The sequence below is a fragment of the Moschus berezovskii genome, chromosome 10 (genome assembly GCF_049115385.1).
Source record: "Moschus berezovskii isolate FMDL1 chromosome 10, NW_MosBer_1.0, whole genome shotgun sequence".
NCBI lineage: Eukaryota > Metazoa > Chordata > Mammalia > Artiodactyla > Moschidae > Moschus > Moschus berezovskii.
Window position 1 is genome coordinate 70,473,518 of NC_142469.1, and position 15,820 is coordinate 70,489,337.

Below are 15,820 nucleotides of genomic sequence, written 5' to 3' on the forward strand. Positions count from 1 at the left end.
GGGTTCACCCCAAGTGCTTTGGGGAATATTTCATTCCATGCACGTGTGTGTGAAAGCATGCACTGGGTCCTCGTGAACAACACCCTTCTTACTATGGATCACAGTCAAACGGCTTTGAAGCCACTGCTCGACCCGATGCAGGGGTGGGATGCATATACCTCGTTCTTACTGTGTGTCCTGAGGCGCTGATGCTGCCTCAGAGGGAAGCTAAGGAAAGACCCAGGAGGGTGTCTTATTCCAGAGCTGGGACATGACCGAAGCGTGAGCCTAGAGCTCCAGGCCCTGTTCTGAGGCCCTTCACCACCGTCCACTCACACACACATGAAGCCACAGCAGTGCGTTATAACTGACCCTCATTCTACCAATGAGGGAGGGCAGGCCAACAGGAGCCCACCCCTTGCTAAGAGTCCAGACCGTCCACACCAGAGTCTACACCTCCACCCAGTGCTGCCCAATGACCTGCTCCAGTGGGGGCTTTCTTGGTGTTGGCATCCTCAGTCTAGCCACCTCCCCCGTCCTGAATTACTTAAGTGGCTCTCAGATGCTTGATGGCAAAGTCACCTGCACTAAGAAAGCTGGCATCTCTGTCAGCATCCTCACCGTCTCCATCACACTCATACTGTGTCTGCAACCTGCCTGCGGCCATTCCCACCCAATGTGGTAAATCAACTGTATTTCAATACAAAAAAAAATTTTAAAGTCTCTTTGAGTAAGCTTTATACATTATCACTCAGTGTGCATCACTTATATATATTATTACATGTATTAATACATATTATACTTTATATCAACATATATTATCTGGTCCTCCTGGGACCATTACCTGTGTAAAGAAACGTGTTGGAGTGTCCTCCCACCACCACGTCCACACCCTTCACTTTCTGAGCAATGAGTTTATCCACTTCAAAACCAGAGTGTCCCAGTGCAATAATTTTGTTCACATTTAGAGTTTTCAACTTATCTACTTCAAGTTGCAATGCCGCGATTTCATCTTCGAATACTAAATTTGTTCCTAAGGAAGAAAATAAAATGGACACTTATTTAATAACAGCTTCTTTTTTTGTCATATTGCTTACTATATAAGCATATCAAGTAAAAACATCTTACTGCCTAAAGTTCTTAAATTATTAAGACCAAAACTTACTTATAAATTCAGTGTAATAGCTCTACAAAGCCAATACAAATTCACATCAATATTCTCAGTTACATTCCCTTAATGTTGCATTGGGGCTTCCCTGGTGATTCAGATGATAAAGAATCCGCCTGCAACGCAAGAGATCTAGGTTCAGTCCCTGAGTTGGGAAGATCCCTTGGAGAAGAAAATGGCAACCCACTCCAATATTCTTGCCTGGAAAATTCCAGGGACAGAGGAGCCTGGCAGGTTATAATCTGTGGGGTCAGGAAGAGTCAGACAGGACTGAGAGTCTAAGACACACAAGGTTGCCTGTTGGTTTAAGGCTGCGGATGATACTATGTTGCTCAAATTCAATCTCAAACTGTGAGCAGGGTTCAGATTTGTAATCTCTCTATTTCTTTAATTTATTTGTATTTTTATTCAGACTTCCATGAGGTCACCACAAAGCATGCCTGAGCACATAAACATGTTGGACTGTATACATGCCAAGTCATTATGCTATATACCTTAGTGCTGGATGTCAATCATATCTCAATAAAACTTAAAAAAAAAGATTAGCTACTGTATGGCTTTGTTTGCAAGTTCAGCACAATCAATCTTCAAACTCGAAACTCTTGTCCACGACTAGTCCTTGAATTGATGCCATTGACAACACTGTCTTGTCCACTGGATAAGGTCAGTGTTAGAGCATCGCTGAGCACTGATTAGATTGGGTTCTCATCCGAGGACTGCTGGCCCTGGGAGCCTTGCATCCCTCCCAGGAGGCTCACCCCCTACACAGTGGGAGCTGAAGCTTGCCTGCTAGTGCGGCTGGCGAGTGTGGGTGTGACCGCACAGCTAGGTGCTGTGTGCTGCAGGCTGGCGCTACCTGGTGTGGTAAGCCCACCAGGCTCTCCATTTGTCCCTGTCTTGCAGTCAAACCGCAGCATGGCTGGAGGGCTTACAGCTCTGACTGGCACAGACAGGCCTACGAACACAGATACGCTGAAGTCACAGCCAGCCAGCTGTGACTCCGGACCTTCCAGAGGATCCGGATTCCCTTATACTGGAACCAACCCTAGAACAAAAATGCCAAAAGATGACTCAGTCTCCCAACAACTTTTCAAAACCCAGAAGTCTGTTATCTCCAGTTTGAAAAGTATTCATCTAAGGAGCTATGAGATGGTTAAACATACCACTTCTGATGCTGTGGTGTTCGGGGATCTCTGTGTGTTCCAGAAGGGAACTCTGGAGTCCCTCGCATCAATTAAGCTGATTTGTGCCAAAGACCATGGAAAACAAGCAGCAAGGTTGATGGTAAAGCTGGGGGAACCCCAGATCGACAGCCTGAAAACAAGTGGTTCACAGATGTGGATGGGATCTGCAGTGCTGCCAATAGCTTACAGGGCAACATTTTAAAATCAAGAGTTATAACAGCTTGGCCATCACTGTCTGCCATGAGGCCATTAAGAATAATCTGATTATTCTTGCCAGTCACCCCAAGAAGCTCAAGACTCCCAGGTCACCCTCAGTGCCATGTCAACACTGATCCTCTCACTGATCTCCCCTTGAAACAACGAGGTGCACACCCCCCATGCCACACTTCTGCTTAATTTCTCTCTGTGGCATTCACCACCTTCTGGTGCACCAAACATTTTCCTCATCTACTTCTTTTCCCACTAAATGGGAAACCCCAGTGGGCAGGGCTTTTTGGGGTCCATTTCTCTGATGCCAAGAACACTGCCAGGCACAGAGGCAGGCTCCCAGAGGGAGCGAGTAACTGAATGGACGTTTGCTGAGACTTATGCCTCACCCTCTGCTTCACTGTGGTGGGCAGGAAAGAACAAAAAGTCAAGAGAAAGGCCTCCGAGAACAAAGAAATGTATTCTCCTAACACATCAGAAACCTCACATGATTGGTCATCCCACATACAGAAGGCATGGGATTTATTTCAGGATAATATGAAGGGAAAAGTGCAAGCGTTAGTGGCTCAGTCATGTATGACTCTTTACAACCCCATGGACTGTAGCCCATCAGGCTCTTCCGTTCATGGGATTCTCCAGGCATGAATACTGGAGTGGGTTGCCAAGCCCTCCTCCAGGCATCTTCCCAACCCAGGGACTGAACCTGCATCTCCTGCATTGCAGGTGGATTCTTTACCATCTGAGCCACCGGGGAGTGAAAGGAATTTCATTATCTAAATAAAATAAATGAAATGTGCTAGAAATACAAATTATGCCCGTGGGCACCCAGGCCACCAGGAGTGAAGGATTGAGGCTGGATATTTGGGGCCAGAGATCTACCAGAGGAGCCGGGCTGCTGAGCCTGTGGTCTTGGGAGAAGCAAGCGTCCCCTGAGACACTGCTGCACCCCTGCCCAGCTCCTGCACTGGTCTCTACACAATGCAGCCCCTCTCTCCTGGGAGATGCTGCAAAGAGTGTGGTCCTTTCAGCTCTCACGTCTTTTGTAAACTGGTAAGGCGTCGTCAGAGTCCCAGCAAGGCTGGTCCCCGCCCCTTACATCCCCACCATCCCCCTCATCTATCTTTTTATTGGTGACTATTTTTAAAAACAATTTTTAAAGTCTTTATTGAATTTGTTACAATATTATCTGTTTTGTGCTATGTGCTTAATCACCCAGTTGTGTCCAACTCTTTGCGACCCCATGGGCTGTAGCCCGCCAGGCTCCTCTGTCCATGGGATTCTCCACGCAAGAATACTGGACTGGGTTGCCATTTCCTTCTCAGGGGATCTTCCCAATGCAGGCATTGAACCCAGGTCTCCCACATTGCAGGTGGATTCTTTAATGTCTGAGCCACCAGGGAAGTGTCTGTTTTGCATTTTGGTTTTTTTGGCCGTGAGGCACATGGGATGTTAGCTCCTCAACCAGGGATGGAACCCATACCTCCTGCATGGGAAAGTGAACCACTGGGCCATTAGGGAAGCCTCTTTATTGCTGACTGCGAAAGCAGGGACTAATGTTTTTCTCCAAATCATGCTGAACTCCTCAGCCCAACAATCCAGTCATCAACCCACTTTCCAGCTTTCTCTACTTAGAATCCACGTTTCAGGAAACTGAACACCTAACACTTTGGGACTGTGGCCCCACACCCGCCTGCCCTCGCGTGTTCATTCCACAGCTTTCACTGGGAAGCCCCTTGTGCTGGCACCAAGTAGGTCCCTGCCCTTGGGAGCAGGGGTCCCAGCAGATGACTCTGACCTCACTTCTGGAACGCCCTCTGCCCCAGGATTCTTCACACAGTTTAGAGAGGGCCAGGGAGGGTCTTCATCGTGTCTACCTGACCCCCAAGTTGGCCATCCTGCCCTTCACTCCCCAGACCCTCTTCCCTCCCTCCCTGACTTTGTTTATGACATTTCATTAGATTCTACCTTTAATGAACTCAAATCCCCCTGGATGGAATAGACATCATGAAGACACATAACTATTCTGTTATTCAACATGTCCACATCCTTAGTCAGAGATCCTGAGCTGGCCCCTCTATTAGGTTCCAGATGTTCACTTAGAGGAGACCAGCTCTGTCCTCAGGCTGCTCCCAAGGAAGCCCAGAGTGAGGACAAACGTGATCAGGGGAGGCATTTTCAGGGGGTGCTGGGGACCCACAGCAGGAGCGTCCCACCCAAGGGCGACCTGCGGCAACTGGGGGGCCTCAGCTCAGGACCCCAGCCCCACCCACGTCAGTGATTGGTTCACTCTGTAATCGCCACCCTCGCCTGTGGGCAGGAAAGCCCCAGGGGGCCCAGACAGAAGCGTGCCCTGAACCTGGGAAGAGCTTATCACCTTGCTGTAAGCAGCAGGGTGGAAGGGCCAGAGCCACGCTGGGCGGTGGAGAGAAGCCCGAGACTGTACACTGGGTGCCTCCAGTGGGGCCACATTCTTTTTAGTCAGAAGAGCACTCATATAGCTCTTCAAAAGCTGGTAATTCATGATGTCCACGGGTGCCTGCTGTGGCGTTTTCACAATGATTTCAGCCACGGCCATGGACCACGTGCAAAGGCTTGTGGGAGGGATGTCACCTGGTGCCTGGGGTGCCTGATGAACCCCAGGTCCCCAGCAGTGGAGAGCAGCCCAGCCCTGCTTCCGAGCTCGCAGGACCCTCTCCTTACCCCTGAGCCACTCAGGGGTCAAGTGCATTGATTTTTCTGTTGGTTCTGATGGCCTGCTACTACTTTAACAGCAACAGTAAACACATGACATTTCTAACTGTCATTTTCCAAGATTTCCTTTATCAGTTTGTTCTTGACAAAAATCCTTGTTTCCTTTTTTTCTTCAAATATGGAAAGAAAATTGACTTGGATAACTTAGAAAAATCTTCCCAGGTGACACACTGGTAAAGAATTTGCCTGCCAATGCAGGAGACACAAAGAGATGTGGGTTTGATTCCTGGGTGGGGAAGATCCCCTGGAGAAGGAAATGACAACCCACTCCGGTATTCTTGCCTGGAGAATCCCACGGACAGAGGAGGCTAGCGGACTACAGTCCATGGATCTGAAAAGAGTATGACATGACTGATTAACTCACTTGCAATTTAGGAAAATCATCTTTTTGTTTTCACTGCCAAACCATTCCTGTAAAAATGGCTCACGAATGTTTTCTGAATGGTCTTAGGGTTATACAGATATATGTGTGTGTACATATGACTATAGTAGATATACATATATATCTGCTATATGATACATACACACACACACACACACACACAAGACCATTCAAGAATATATATATATATATTTCCCAGAAAGCCAGATACAACAAAGCCATTAAAACAAGAGATAATGAAAAAGGGAGCTAACTAGATATGTAATAATCATACTAGAAAAAGGAAGATGAGGTAAAACCCTGGCTCTGGGCTCCCTGGTTCCACAGAAAAAAGGGCATGAGTTACATGACTCTCATTTTCCAATAAATGGCTCCTTCTGGCATCAGCATTGGATATAAATGGCCCTCTCATCCAAATTCTGAATGTGCTGAATTAAGCAATGTTACTGCTGATGTCAGCAATTCATTGAGCAGGAGAGCAAGTGTCTTTAAGTTACTTAGGGCAACTGGAAACCACTAGATTGGTTTTTCAATGTCATCCACACGTGTCCAACACCACACATTGTTCCTACTTTGATCAACCATCCAGAAAAATAATGCCACACTCTGATTTAGTGCCACTTATTTTCAAGCAATGAGTGCTGTAAAAGAAGAAAATACCTGGATTTGAGAGGAAAGGGGTTTCCTTTGAAGTATATCCAACAATCCCCAGAAGTTCATCACCAACAGAAACAATTTTATATGGTGAATATAGTCCTGAAATTTTAGATGCTAGAGGCCCCTTGGCTTTAATGTTTGCGCTTACAATTGGAAATTGGACCTTTTTGAGTAGTGGATCAATCAGGCCTTCTACACCATTATCAAATTCGTGATTTCCCAGTGCCTGGTGGAAAGGGAAAAGAGAACAAGAATTAGGTACTCTGAAATTGCCAGTAAAAACACACTTCAGAGAATATCACCTTGGGGAATTCCCTGCTGGTTCACTGGTTAGGACTCCATGCTTTCACTGTGGAGGACATGGGTTCAATTCCTGCTCAGGGAACTAAGATCCGACAAAGCATACGGCACAGCTGAAAAAAAAAAATGACCTTAACACAGGGTTCCGAAAACTGGAGAAGCTCTAGGAAGCTGACTGTATGACTGATGTCCTCCTCAGGCTCAGAGATTTTACTCCAGGGCCCTGGGGTCAGGCCTAGGGGTAGTCAGATCACCAGGCAGATGTCAGAACCCCAGGCCCCATATCACCTGCTGAGGTGAGATCAATGTGTGTGAAAGGCACTTGCAGACAGGTCAGTGTCACCTCCAGGTCTGGGGCAGGTTGAGAGTCTGCATTTACCAGGCTCTGTCTAGCCCCTTCACATGGTTTTCTCTCATAAGCCAGTATCTCAATTCACCAAACCAATCATTCCATTCTTATATGCTGGGGACAACTGTTAAAATCAACAGGACTTTAGCAAAAGGGGCTGGGGTCGTGTGATGAACAGACACTTGAGGCGTCCCCTCCCCAACGCAGCTCCCATTTCCTGGGTCATGACGCCCTTTTGTTCCCATAACTGTTTCTTCCCTAGGACTCTGTGGTCCTCTATTCTTCTGGGAAGGCGAGGATCCCAAGGCCAAGCAGGAGATTGCACTCTGATAGCAGAGCATTGGTTTCTGCTTCCTGTCAATTCTGGGTCACCCTGGGTTTCATTCTCAGCAGCTTCTCATCCAAGGAAAGCAGGATGAAAACACTGCAGGCCTTTGGGGCTCCAGATGGGCTCCGAGCCAGGGCTCTGGGAGGAGCTGGCACGCTTTAACACAAGACACCCTGCTCCCAACTTATTCCCTAGCTCCCTTTCCTCACTGCTCGGGGACTGGCTGCTGAACCAGATATCACCCTGACACCTGGTATCTTTCCCCAGGGTGATGCTGACAAAAGAGGACCAGCTGGCCACCTCCCCCAAAGCCTTCTACTCCTTCTCTAAGGGTCTCCTGGAAAAAACTCACCTACTGCAGCCACCCACCCATGGGCTCTGGCTGCCAAGGCTGATTCTCTATCTTAGTACTTAACTCAGTGAGTCTCAAACCTTCTATACACCACACTTGATTTTGCTTCACTTTGAGGGTCATCTGGGAACAGGCCTGGAAGTACCCTGGAAGACCCCTCCATCTAAACAAACACCCCCACCCCCGTGTTCTCTGACTGTCCCCATCCTCCTCCTTCCTACCCATTCTACCCTATAGGAGCTTGTTCTGCACATCGTGGGGTCCTCCCCACAAGGAGTGCCCCTGAGCCACTGCGACCTTCACCTCCAGCCTTCACCCCTCTCAGCGCTGGAGCCCCTCACCTGCTGGGCAGGTGACCCTCGCCAGTACCCACGCTCAAAGGGCCATGTGCATCATGTCCTCATCTGCACGTGTTTCCATGAAGAAAGCAGCACAGGCTCTTCATGTTCCCATGTGCCTGTCTCCCTGATTAAACTCAGAATTTCTGAACTTGCCTTTTATCCCATCTCTGAATATCTGCTTATTTTTACTTCTTCCTCTTACCTAAGTGCTTCCCTCTTAAACGCTGACTACTTAAAGTTTCTCCCAGTCTTGGGTAATTGTCTTTTTCTCTTCTATTCTTAGAATATCATGGTTTCTTCTTATGGTGAAATAAGTCTGCCTTATGAGGTTACAATTACTCATAATAATCTTGCTTAACTGTACAGGTTTTTTTTTTTAATGACTGTTTCCATAGCTCTTCATGAGATTGTGAATGCGTCAGCTACCTTGCATTTTACCATTATACTGCTAGCACTCAGCAATAGCTGAACTTAGTTTTCCTTTATTTGTCTTGCTTGGTGTCTCCTCCTTGGACTTGAGTGTAAAGCCCTGAAAGTGGTGACCTTGGCTGCCTTTCCACCTCTCTGCCTGGTGGGGAGAGTGTGTGCTTGGAGCTGTGCAAGGGTTGCCTGAATGCTGTCATTGCCACCCACACTTTCAACACCCAACTGAACATTTACAACCCCAACTTGACTCCTGACTCTGTATCTCTACGTCTGGCTGCCAAGTGGACATTGCCCCCCAGAGTCCCACAGGCACCCCAAGCTTACTGCGCGCAAGCTCCTGCCTCTGGGATCCCCATCTTGGTCCAAGGTGCTGCCATCTGCCCAGTCAGTTGCAGCCAGAAACCCTGGAGCAGCCGAATCCCTCCCACTCGCGCAACTCCCTCTCCTCACCTCCCACCAGCATCTCCCCCTTTATTTATACGCTCCAGTTCAGCCTACCCCATTGCTCCCACCTGCATGTGGTGCCCCTACCCCCAACCCTGGCCCCCAGCCGGGCCTTTAGATCTACCACTGCCATCTCTAAACCTGCACCTTGCTGCCAGTATCATCTAAAATGCAAATCTGAACTTGTTGGTCCTGACTGTAAGGGCCCTGAGAGGCTCCACCTGAACTTCCTCTGTGATAAAGTTCAATGTCCTGAGCTCTTTGAGGTCTGGTCCTGCTTTCTCCTCCAGCTTCCCTCAGACACCCACCTCCAGGCAGCAGGCAGGCCTGGCTCTGTCATTCATGAGCAGTGACCTGAATACTTTTCTAAACTGAAGCTTCCTCTGGAAGAGGAATGAATGAATAAAACAAAATTTGTAATGACAGCGAGTCAGTATTTACTAAGTACATGCCACATACCAGCATCATGCAAGGTGATATTGTGTAGAAAACCTGGTTTTGTGCTGTGACACTGGTATTATTACTATCCTTGTGTTACAGAGGGGAAAAACTGAGATCTAGAGACATTAAATAAATGGTTCAAGGTCACAAAATTAGTAAGGAGTGGAGCTGGGACCAGAGCCACTTCTGTTTGACTTCAATGTTTTTAACCTCTGTGCTTGGCTTTAATGGGCTTTGCATAACAGAGTAAGTACTCAAAATAAATTTCTGACTATTCATAGTTTTCTGTGTTTTCACTTATCTTTGTCCCTCTGTATATGATAGATATATGGACTTCCCTGGTGGCTTAACAGTGAGGAATCCACTTGCAATGCAGGAGACACAGGAGATGTGGGTTCCAACCCTGGGTTGGGAAGATCCCCTGGATGAGGGCATGGCAATCCACTCCAGTATTCTTGTCTGGAGAAACCCATGCACAGAGAATCCTGACAGGCTACAGTGCATGGGGTTGCAAAGAATTGGACCCAACTGAAGCAACTGAGCATGCATGCACGCGCATATGATACATAATTGCTGATTGATTGATATATACATAGACAGGGCTCCCTTGGTGGCCCAGTGGTTAAGAATCTGCCTTGCAATGCAAGGGACACTGGTTCAGTCCCTGGTCCTGGAAGATCCCCATGCCATGCAGCAACAAAGCCTATGAGTCAAAACTACTGAGCCAGTGCTCTAGAGCCGGTGATCAGCAGGAGAAGCCCTCAGTGAGAAGCCCTCACACAATGAAGAGTAGCCCCTGCTCACTACAACCAGGGAAAGCCCGCACACAGCAATGAAGACCCACCACAGCCAAAAATAATAATAAAAAAGGTATCTACATAGATAGGAAGATAGAAGATTCCTTTCCCATGCCAGGCCTTTACTGCCTTATTCAACTAATTACTTTAGCTCCTGAAGGCCAATGGACCTTCTGGAAGAAAGACCCCAAACCCTCGTGGTCCTCCCTGAGTTAGTGGTCCTTCCTCTGTTCGAAGGTCCCCTCCGGCAGCCCCAGCAGACCCTGCACCTGCCCACTGAGTCCCTTACCACACAGCACAGTTTTGGGAAGAGAGCAAGGATGCAGCATCAAACGAATAAGTAAATGAACAGAAAAATCTCCATCAATTTCTTTCTCCTACACACAGCTCATTCTTCCTACAAATACCAAAGCAGAACAATCCCTTTGTAAATGCGTATCTCTAGAAACTCGGTGCTTCCACTCTCTGACCTTCACTTTCCTTGCTCCATCCTGTTCCCCCACACCTATCAGAGCTCCACCACTTGTCCACTCTGCAGGGGAAGGATCATGCAGCTCACCTGAGGACACCTGCTCCCACAACCCTGCTGGCACACAGGAAACTTGTGAAATACACTGCTTCTTCATCCGTTCCTATTGCTTTTATTAATAATGTGAAAATACCTCAGGAAGAGTCTACCTACGAGTAGAACTTAGAGCAATAAAGATATACCATAACAGAGCCTATGGTCTTTCCTTGTTCCTTTATATCTTACAGAAACTTTGTAGGGCCACCATGTTGTTGCTATTGAATCTCTAAGTCCTGTTTGACTCTTTTGTGACCCCATGGACTGTAGACCTTCAGGCTCCTCTATCCATGGCATTTCCCAGGCAAGAATACTGGAATGGGCTGCCATTTCCTTCTCCAGGGGATCTTCCAGTCCAGAGATTGAACATACATCTCCTGTGTTGGTGGGCAGATTCTTTACTGCTGAGCCATCAGGGAAGCCCCAGTACAAGAATTTAGAAATTCATACTGCAGTATTATTACACCTTCTCGAGTCCTCTCTGAAGACCCTGTCCACCTTCTCGTATGTGTGCTTGTTGATTTTTTGCTGCCCTGCCCAACATATGTGTACCAACTTACGTTGTACCATATGTACATGTACCAACTAACCCTGATATGAGCTACCCTCTTATGTGCCACTTATCACTCTAATCCTCACAGAAGCAAGTGATTTTCCTGACCCTAAAGGATATTCTCACATTTTCACTCACTTTTCTGCTCTCTAAACATTTCATTTCCAATACTGGAAACAAAACTCATTTTCATTCATTTGTTCGTTTGAGAGCCCTATTCACCCACTGGTTCTAGCACTGTCATCACCTTGAATATTTTTAATACAAACACTAAATTTCACCAACTGCACTTTTCTGTAATTTAAGAGAGTTAAACCTCACAAAATGACCTTTTTCAGTATCTCCAACACTGGGATCATAGGAACACAATGAGAGCGTCTGGTCTAACCCCAGCTCATTATCCTCATCACTTCCTTGGTATAGGAGAAACCTTGGGTTCTCACTATTAAAAGCAAAACAAAACTTGATGATCATATAGGAAAGAGACTTTTCACGTTCTCTACCTAGCTCAGCCCAGTATTTTCGATCATCCAAATACCTGGAATATTGCCTGCCTTTTATTCTTCTTCTTTTCTTATTTTTAAAATTAAAAAAAATTTTGGCTGTGCTGTGAGACTTGTGGGATCTTAGTTCCCTAACTAGGGAATGAACCCAGGCCCTGGTGGTGAAAGTGCAGAGTCCTAAACCTGGACCGCCAGGGAATTCCCTTGCTTGCCTTTTAAAGTTAAAGGCAAACTGAAATGTAAGGACAAGGGAGATTTGCTTCTTCTCTGACTCAAAATCCTGCTGTTGTTAAATAAATTCTGCAGAACACAGTCAGATGTTTTTAACCCCAACTGCAGGCATTTGTTAATATTTACATTTGCATCCCAGGTGGTGCTAGTGGTAAAGAACCTGGCTGCCAAAGCAGGAGACATAAGAAATGCAGGTTCAATCCCTGGGTCGGGAAGATTCCCTGGAGGAGGGCATGGGAACTCACTCCAGTATTGCCTGGAGAATCCCATGGACAGAGAAGCCTGGCAGGCTACAGTCCATAGGGTAGCACAGAGTCAGACATGACTGAAGCGACTTAGCATGTACATTTGCTGTGTTTAGTTTGTGAAAGGATTTGCAGAAACTCTCCAAGGATAGGGCCCAAAAGGCGTTTCAGGTCATATGAATCAGCAACGGAAGAATGAATCCATTTGAAGTTTCTTGTTTTGATTAAAAACACTCTGTAGTGAGGAGTGAGGGAAAGCTTGTGTTACCATCATTGATTTATAACTCTCACTAATTCTGAATACAGGACAAAGTCTAACTTCCTTCTGGGGATAAGCAATTCCTGACATGCACCCACTTTAAGGTGTTTATATGGTGACCACATCTCTCTTCATTCATTTATTCACACTGCACTGAATGCTAATGAGAATTTAACAGTCAATTCCGTTCAGTTCAGTTCAGTCGCTCAGGTATGTCCAACTCTTTGTGACCCCATGGACCGCAGCACGCCAGGCCTCCCTGTCCATCACCAACTCCCAGAGTTTCTCAAACTCATGGCCATTGAGTCAGTGACGCCATCCAACCATCTCATCCTCTGTCGTCCCCTTCTCCTCCTGCCTTCAAACTTTCCCAGCAGCAGGGTCTTTTCAAATTAGTCAGCTCTTCACATCAGGTGGCCAAAGTATTGGAGTTTCAGCTTTAGCATCAGTCTTTCCAATGAACATTCAGGATTGATCTCCTTAAGGATGGACTGGTTGGATCTCCTTGCAGTACAAGGGACTCTCAAGAGTCTTCTCCAACACCACAGTTCAAAAGCATCAATTCTTCGGTGATCAGCTTTCTTTATAGTCCAACTCTCACATCCATACATGACTATTGGAAAAATCATAGCCTTGACTAGACAGACCTTTGTTGGCAAAGTAATGTCTCTGCTTTTTAATATGCTGTCTAGGTTGGTCATAACTTTCCTTACAAGGAGTAAGCGTCTTTTAATTTCATGGTTGCAATCACCATCTGCAGTGATTTTGGAGCACAGAAAAATAAAGTCAGCCACTGTTTCCACTGTTTCCCCATCTATTTGCCATGAAGTGATGGGACCAGATGCCATGATCTTAGTTTTCTGAATGTTGAGTTTTAAGCCAACTTTTTCACTCTCCTCTTTCACTTTCATCAAGAGGCTCTTTAGTTCTTCTTCACTTTCTGCCATAAGGGTGGTGTCATCTGCATATCTGAGGTTATTGATATTTCTCCCGGCAATCTTGATTCCAGCTTGTGCTTCTTCCAGCCCAGCATTTCTTATGATGTACTCTGCATATAAGTTAAATAAGCAGGGTGACAGTATACAGCCATGATGCACTCCTTTTCCTAATTGGAACCAGTCTGTTGTTCCACATCCAGTTCTAACTGTAGTTTCTTGACCTGCATACAGATTTATCAAGAGGCAGGTCAGGTGGTCTGGTTTTCCCATCTATCTCTTTCAGAATTTTCCGCAGTTTATTGTGATCCACACAGTCAAAGGCTTGGGCATAGTTAATAAAGCAGAAACAGATGTTTTTCTGGAATTCTCTTGCTTTTTTGATGATCCAGTGGATGTCGGCAATTTGATCTCTGGTTCCTCTGCCTTTTATAAATTCAGCTTGAACATCTGGAATTTCACAGTTCACGTATTGCTGAAGCCTGGCTTGGAGAATTTTGAGCATCACTTTACTAGCATGTGAGATGAGTGCAATTGTGAGGTAGTTTGAGCATTCTTTGGCATTGCCTTTCTTTGGAATTGGAATGAAAACTGACCTTTTCCAGTCCTGTGGCCACTGCTGAGTTTTCCAAATTAGCTGGCATATTGAGTGCAGCACCTTCCCAGCATCATCTTTTAGGATTTGAAATAGTTCAACTGGAATTCCATCACCTCCACTAGCTTTGTTCATAGTGATGCTTCCTAAGGCCCACTTGACTTCACATTCCAGGATGTCTGCCTCTAGGTGAGTGATCACACCACTGTGATTATCTGGGTCATGAGATCTTTTGTACAGTTCTATGTATTCTTGCCACCTCTTCTTAATATCTTCTGCTTCTGTTAGGTCTATACCATTTCTGTTCTTCATTGAGCCCATCTTTGCATGAAATGTTCCCTTGGTATCTCTAATTTTCTTGAAGAGATCTTTAGTCTTTCCCATTCTATTGTTTTCCTCTATTTCTTTGCACTGATCACTGAGGAAGGCTTTCTTATCTCTCCTTGCTATTCTTTGGAACTCTGCATTCAGATGCTTATATCTTTCCTTTACTCCTTTACTTCTGGCGTCTCATCTTTTCACAGCTGTTTGTAAGGCCTCCTCTGACAGCCATTGTGCTTTTTTGCATTTCTTTTTCTTGGGGATGGTCTTGCTCCCTGTCTCCTGTACAGTGTCACAAGCCTCTGTCCATAGTTCTTCAGGCACTCTATCTATCAGATCTAGTCCCTTAAATCTATTTCTCACTTCCATTGTATAATCATAAGGGATTTAATTTAAGTCATACCTGAATGGCCTAGTGGTTTTCCCTATGTTCTTCAATTTAAGCCCAAATTTGGCAATAAGGAGTTCATGATCTGAGCCACAGTCAGCTCCCGGTCTTGTTTTTGCTGACTATATAGAGCTTCTCCATCTTTGGCTGCAAAGAATATAATCAATCTGATTTCTATGTTGGCCATTTGGTGATATCCATGTGTAGAGTCTTCTCTTGTGTTGTTGGAAGAGGGTGTTTACTATGACCAGTGCGTTCTCTTGGCAAAACTCTATTAACCTTTGCCCTGCTTCTTTCTGTACTCCAAGGCCAAATTCGCCTGTTACTCCAGGTGTTTTTGACTTCCAGAGGCTGTTAGGAGATACCCCATGTCCAAGGTAAGGAGCAGTGGCTGCGCTTTGCTGGAGCAGCTGTGAAGAGATACCCCATGTCCAAGGTAAGAGAAACCCCAGTAAGATGGTAGGCATTGAGAGGGGGCATCAGAAGGCAGATAGAATGAAAACCACAATCACAGAAAACTAACCAATCTGATCACATGGACCACAGCCTTGTCTAACTCAATGAAACTAAACCATGCTATGTAGGGCCACCTAAGATGGACGGGTCATGGTGGAGAGTTCTAACAAAATGTGGTCCACTGGAGAAGGGAATGGCAAACCACTTCAGTATTCTTTCCTTGAGAACCCCATGAACACTATGAAAAGGCAAAAAGATAGGACACTGAAAGATGAACTCCCCAGGTTGGTAGGTGCCCAAAGTGCTACTGGAGACCAGTGGAGAAATAACTCCAGAAAGAATGAAGAGATGGAGCCAAAGAAAAACAACACCCAGTTGTGGATGTGACTGGTGATGGAAGCAAGGTCTGATGCTGTAAAGAGCAATATTGCATAGGAACCTGGAATGTTAGGTCCATGAATCAAGGCAAATTAGAAGTGGTCAAACAGGAGATGGCAAGAGTGAACATAGACATTTTAGGAATCAGCGAACTAAAATGGACTGGGATGGGTGAATTTAACTCAGATCACCATTATATCTAGTACTCTGGGCAAGAATCCCTTAGAAGAAATGGAGTAGCTATCATAATCAACAAAAGAGTCTGAAATGCAGTACTTGGATGCA

At 46.0% G+C, this 15,820-nt stretch overlaps 1 protein-coding gene across 1 annotated transcript in view; it reads right to left on the bottom strand.

The window, feature by feature from the left end:
- The window catches only part of NT5E (5'-nucleotidase ecto), a 63,508-nt gene that overhangs the window by 27,998 nt on the left and 19,690 nt on the right, over nucleotides 1-15,820 (bottom strand). Inside the window, exons 2-3 of the mRNA XM_055433034.2 lie at nucleotides 6,332-6,554; nucleotides 824-1,012 (exon numbers count right to left, since the gene is read on the bottom strand). Coding sequence (XP_055289009.1) covers nucleotides 824-1,012; nucleotides 6,332-6,554 — 412 coding nt within the window. The remainder of the gene's footprint in view (nucleotides 1-823; nucleotides 1,013-6,331; nucleotides 6,555-15,820) is intronic.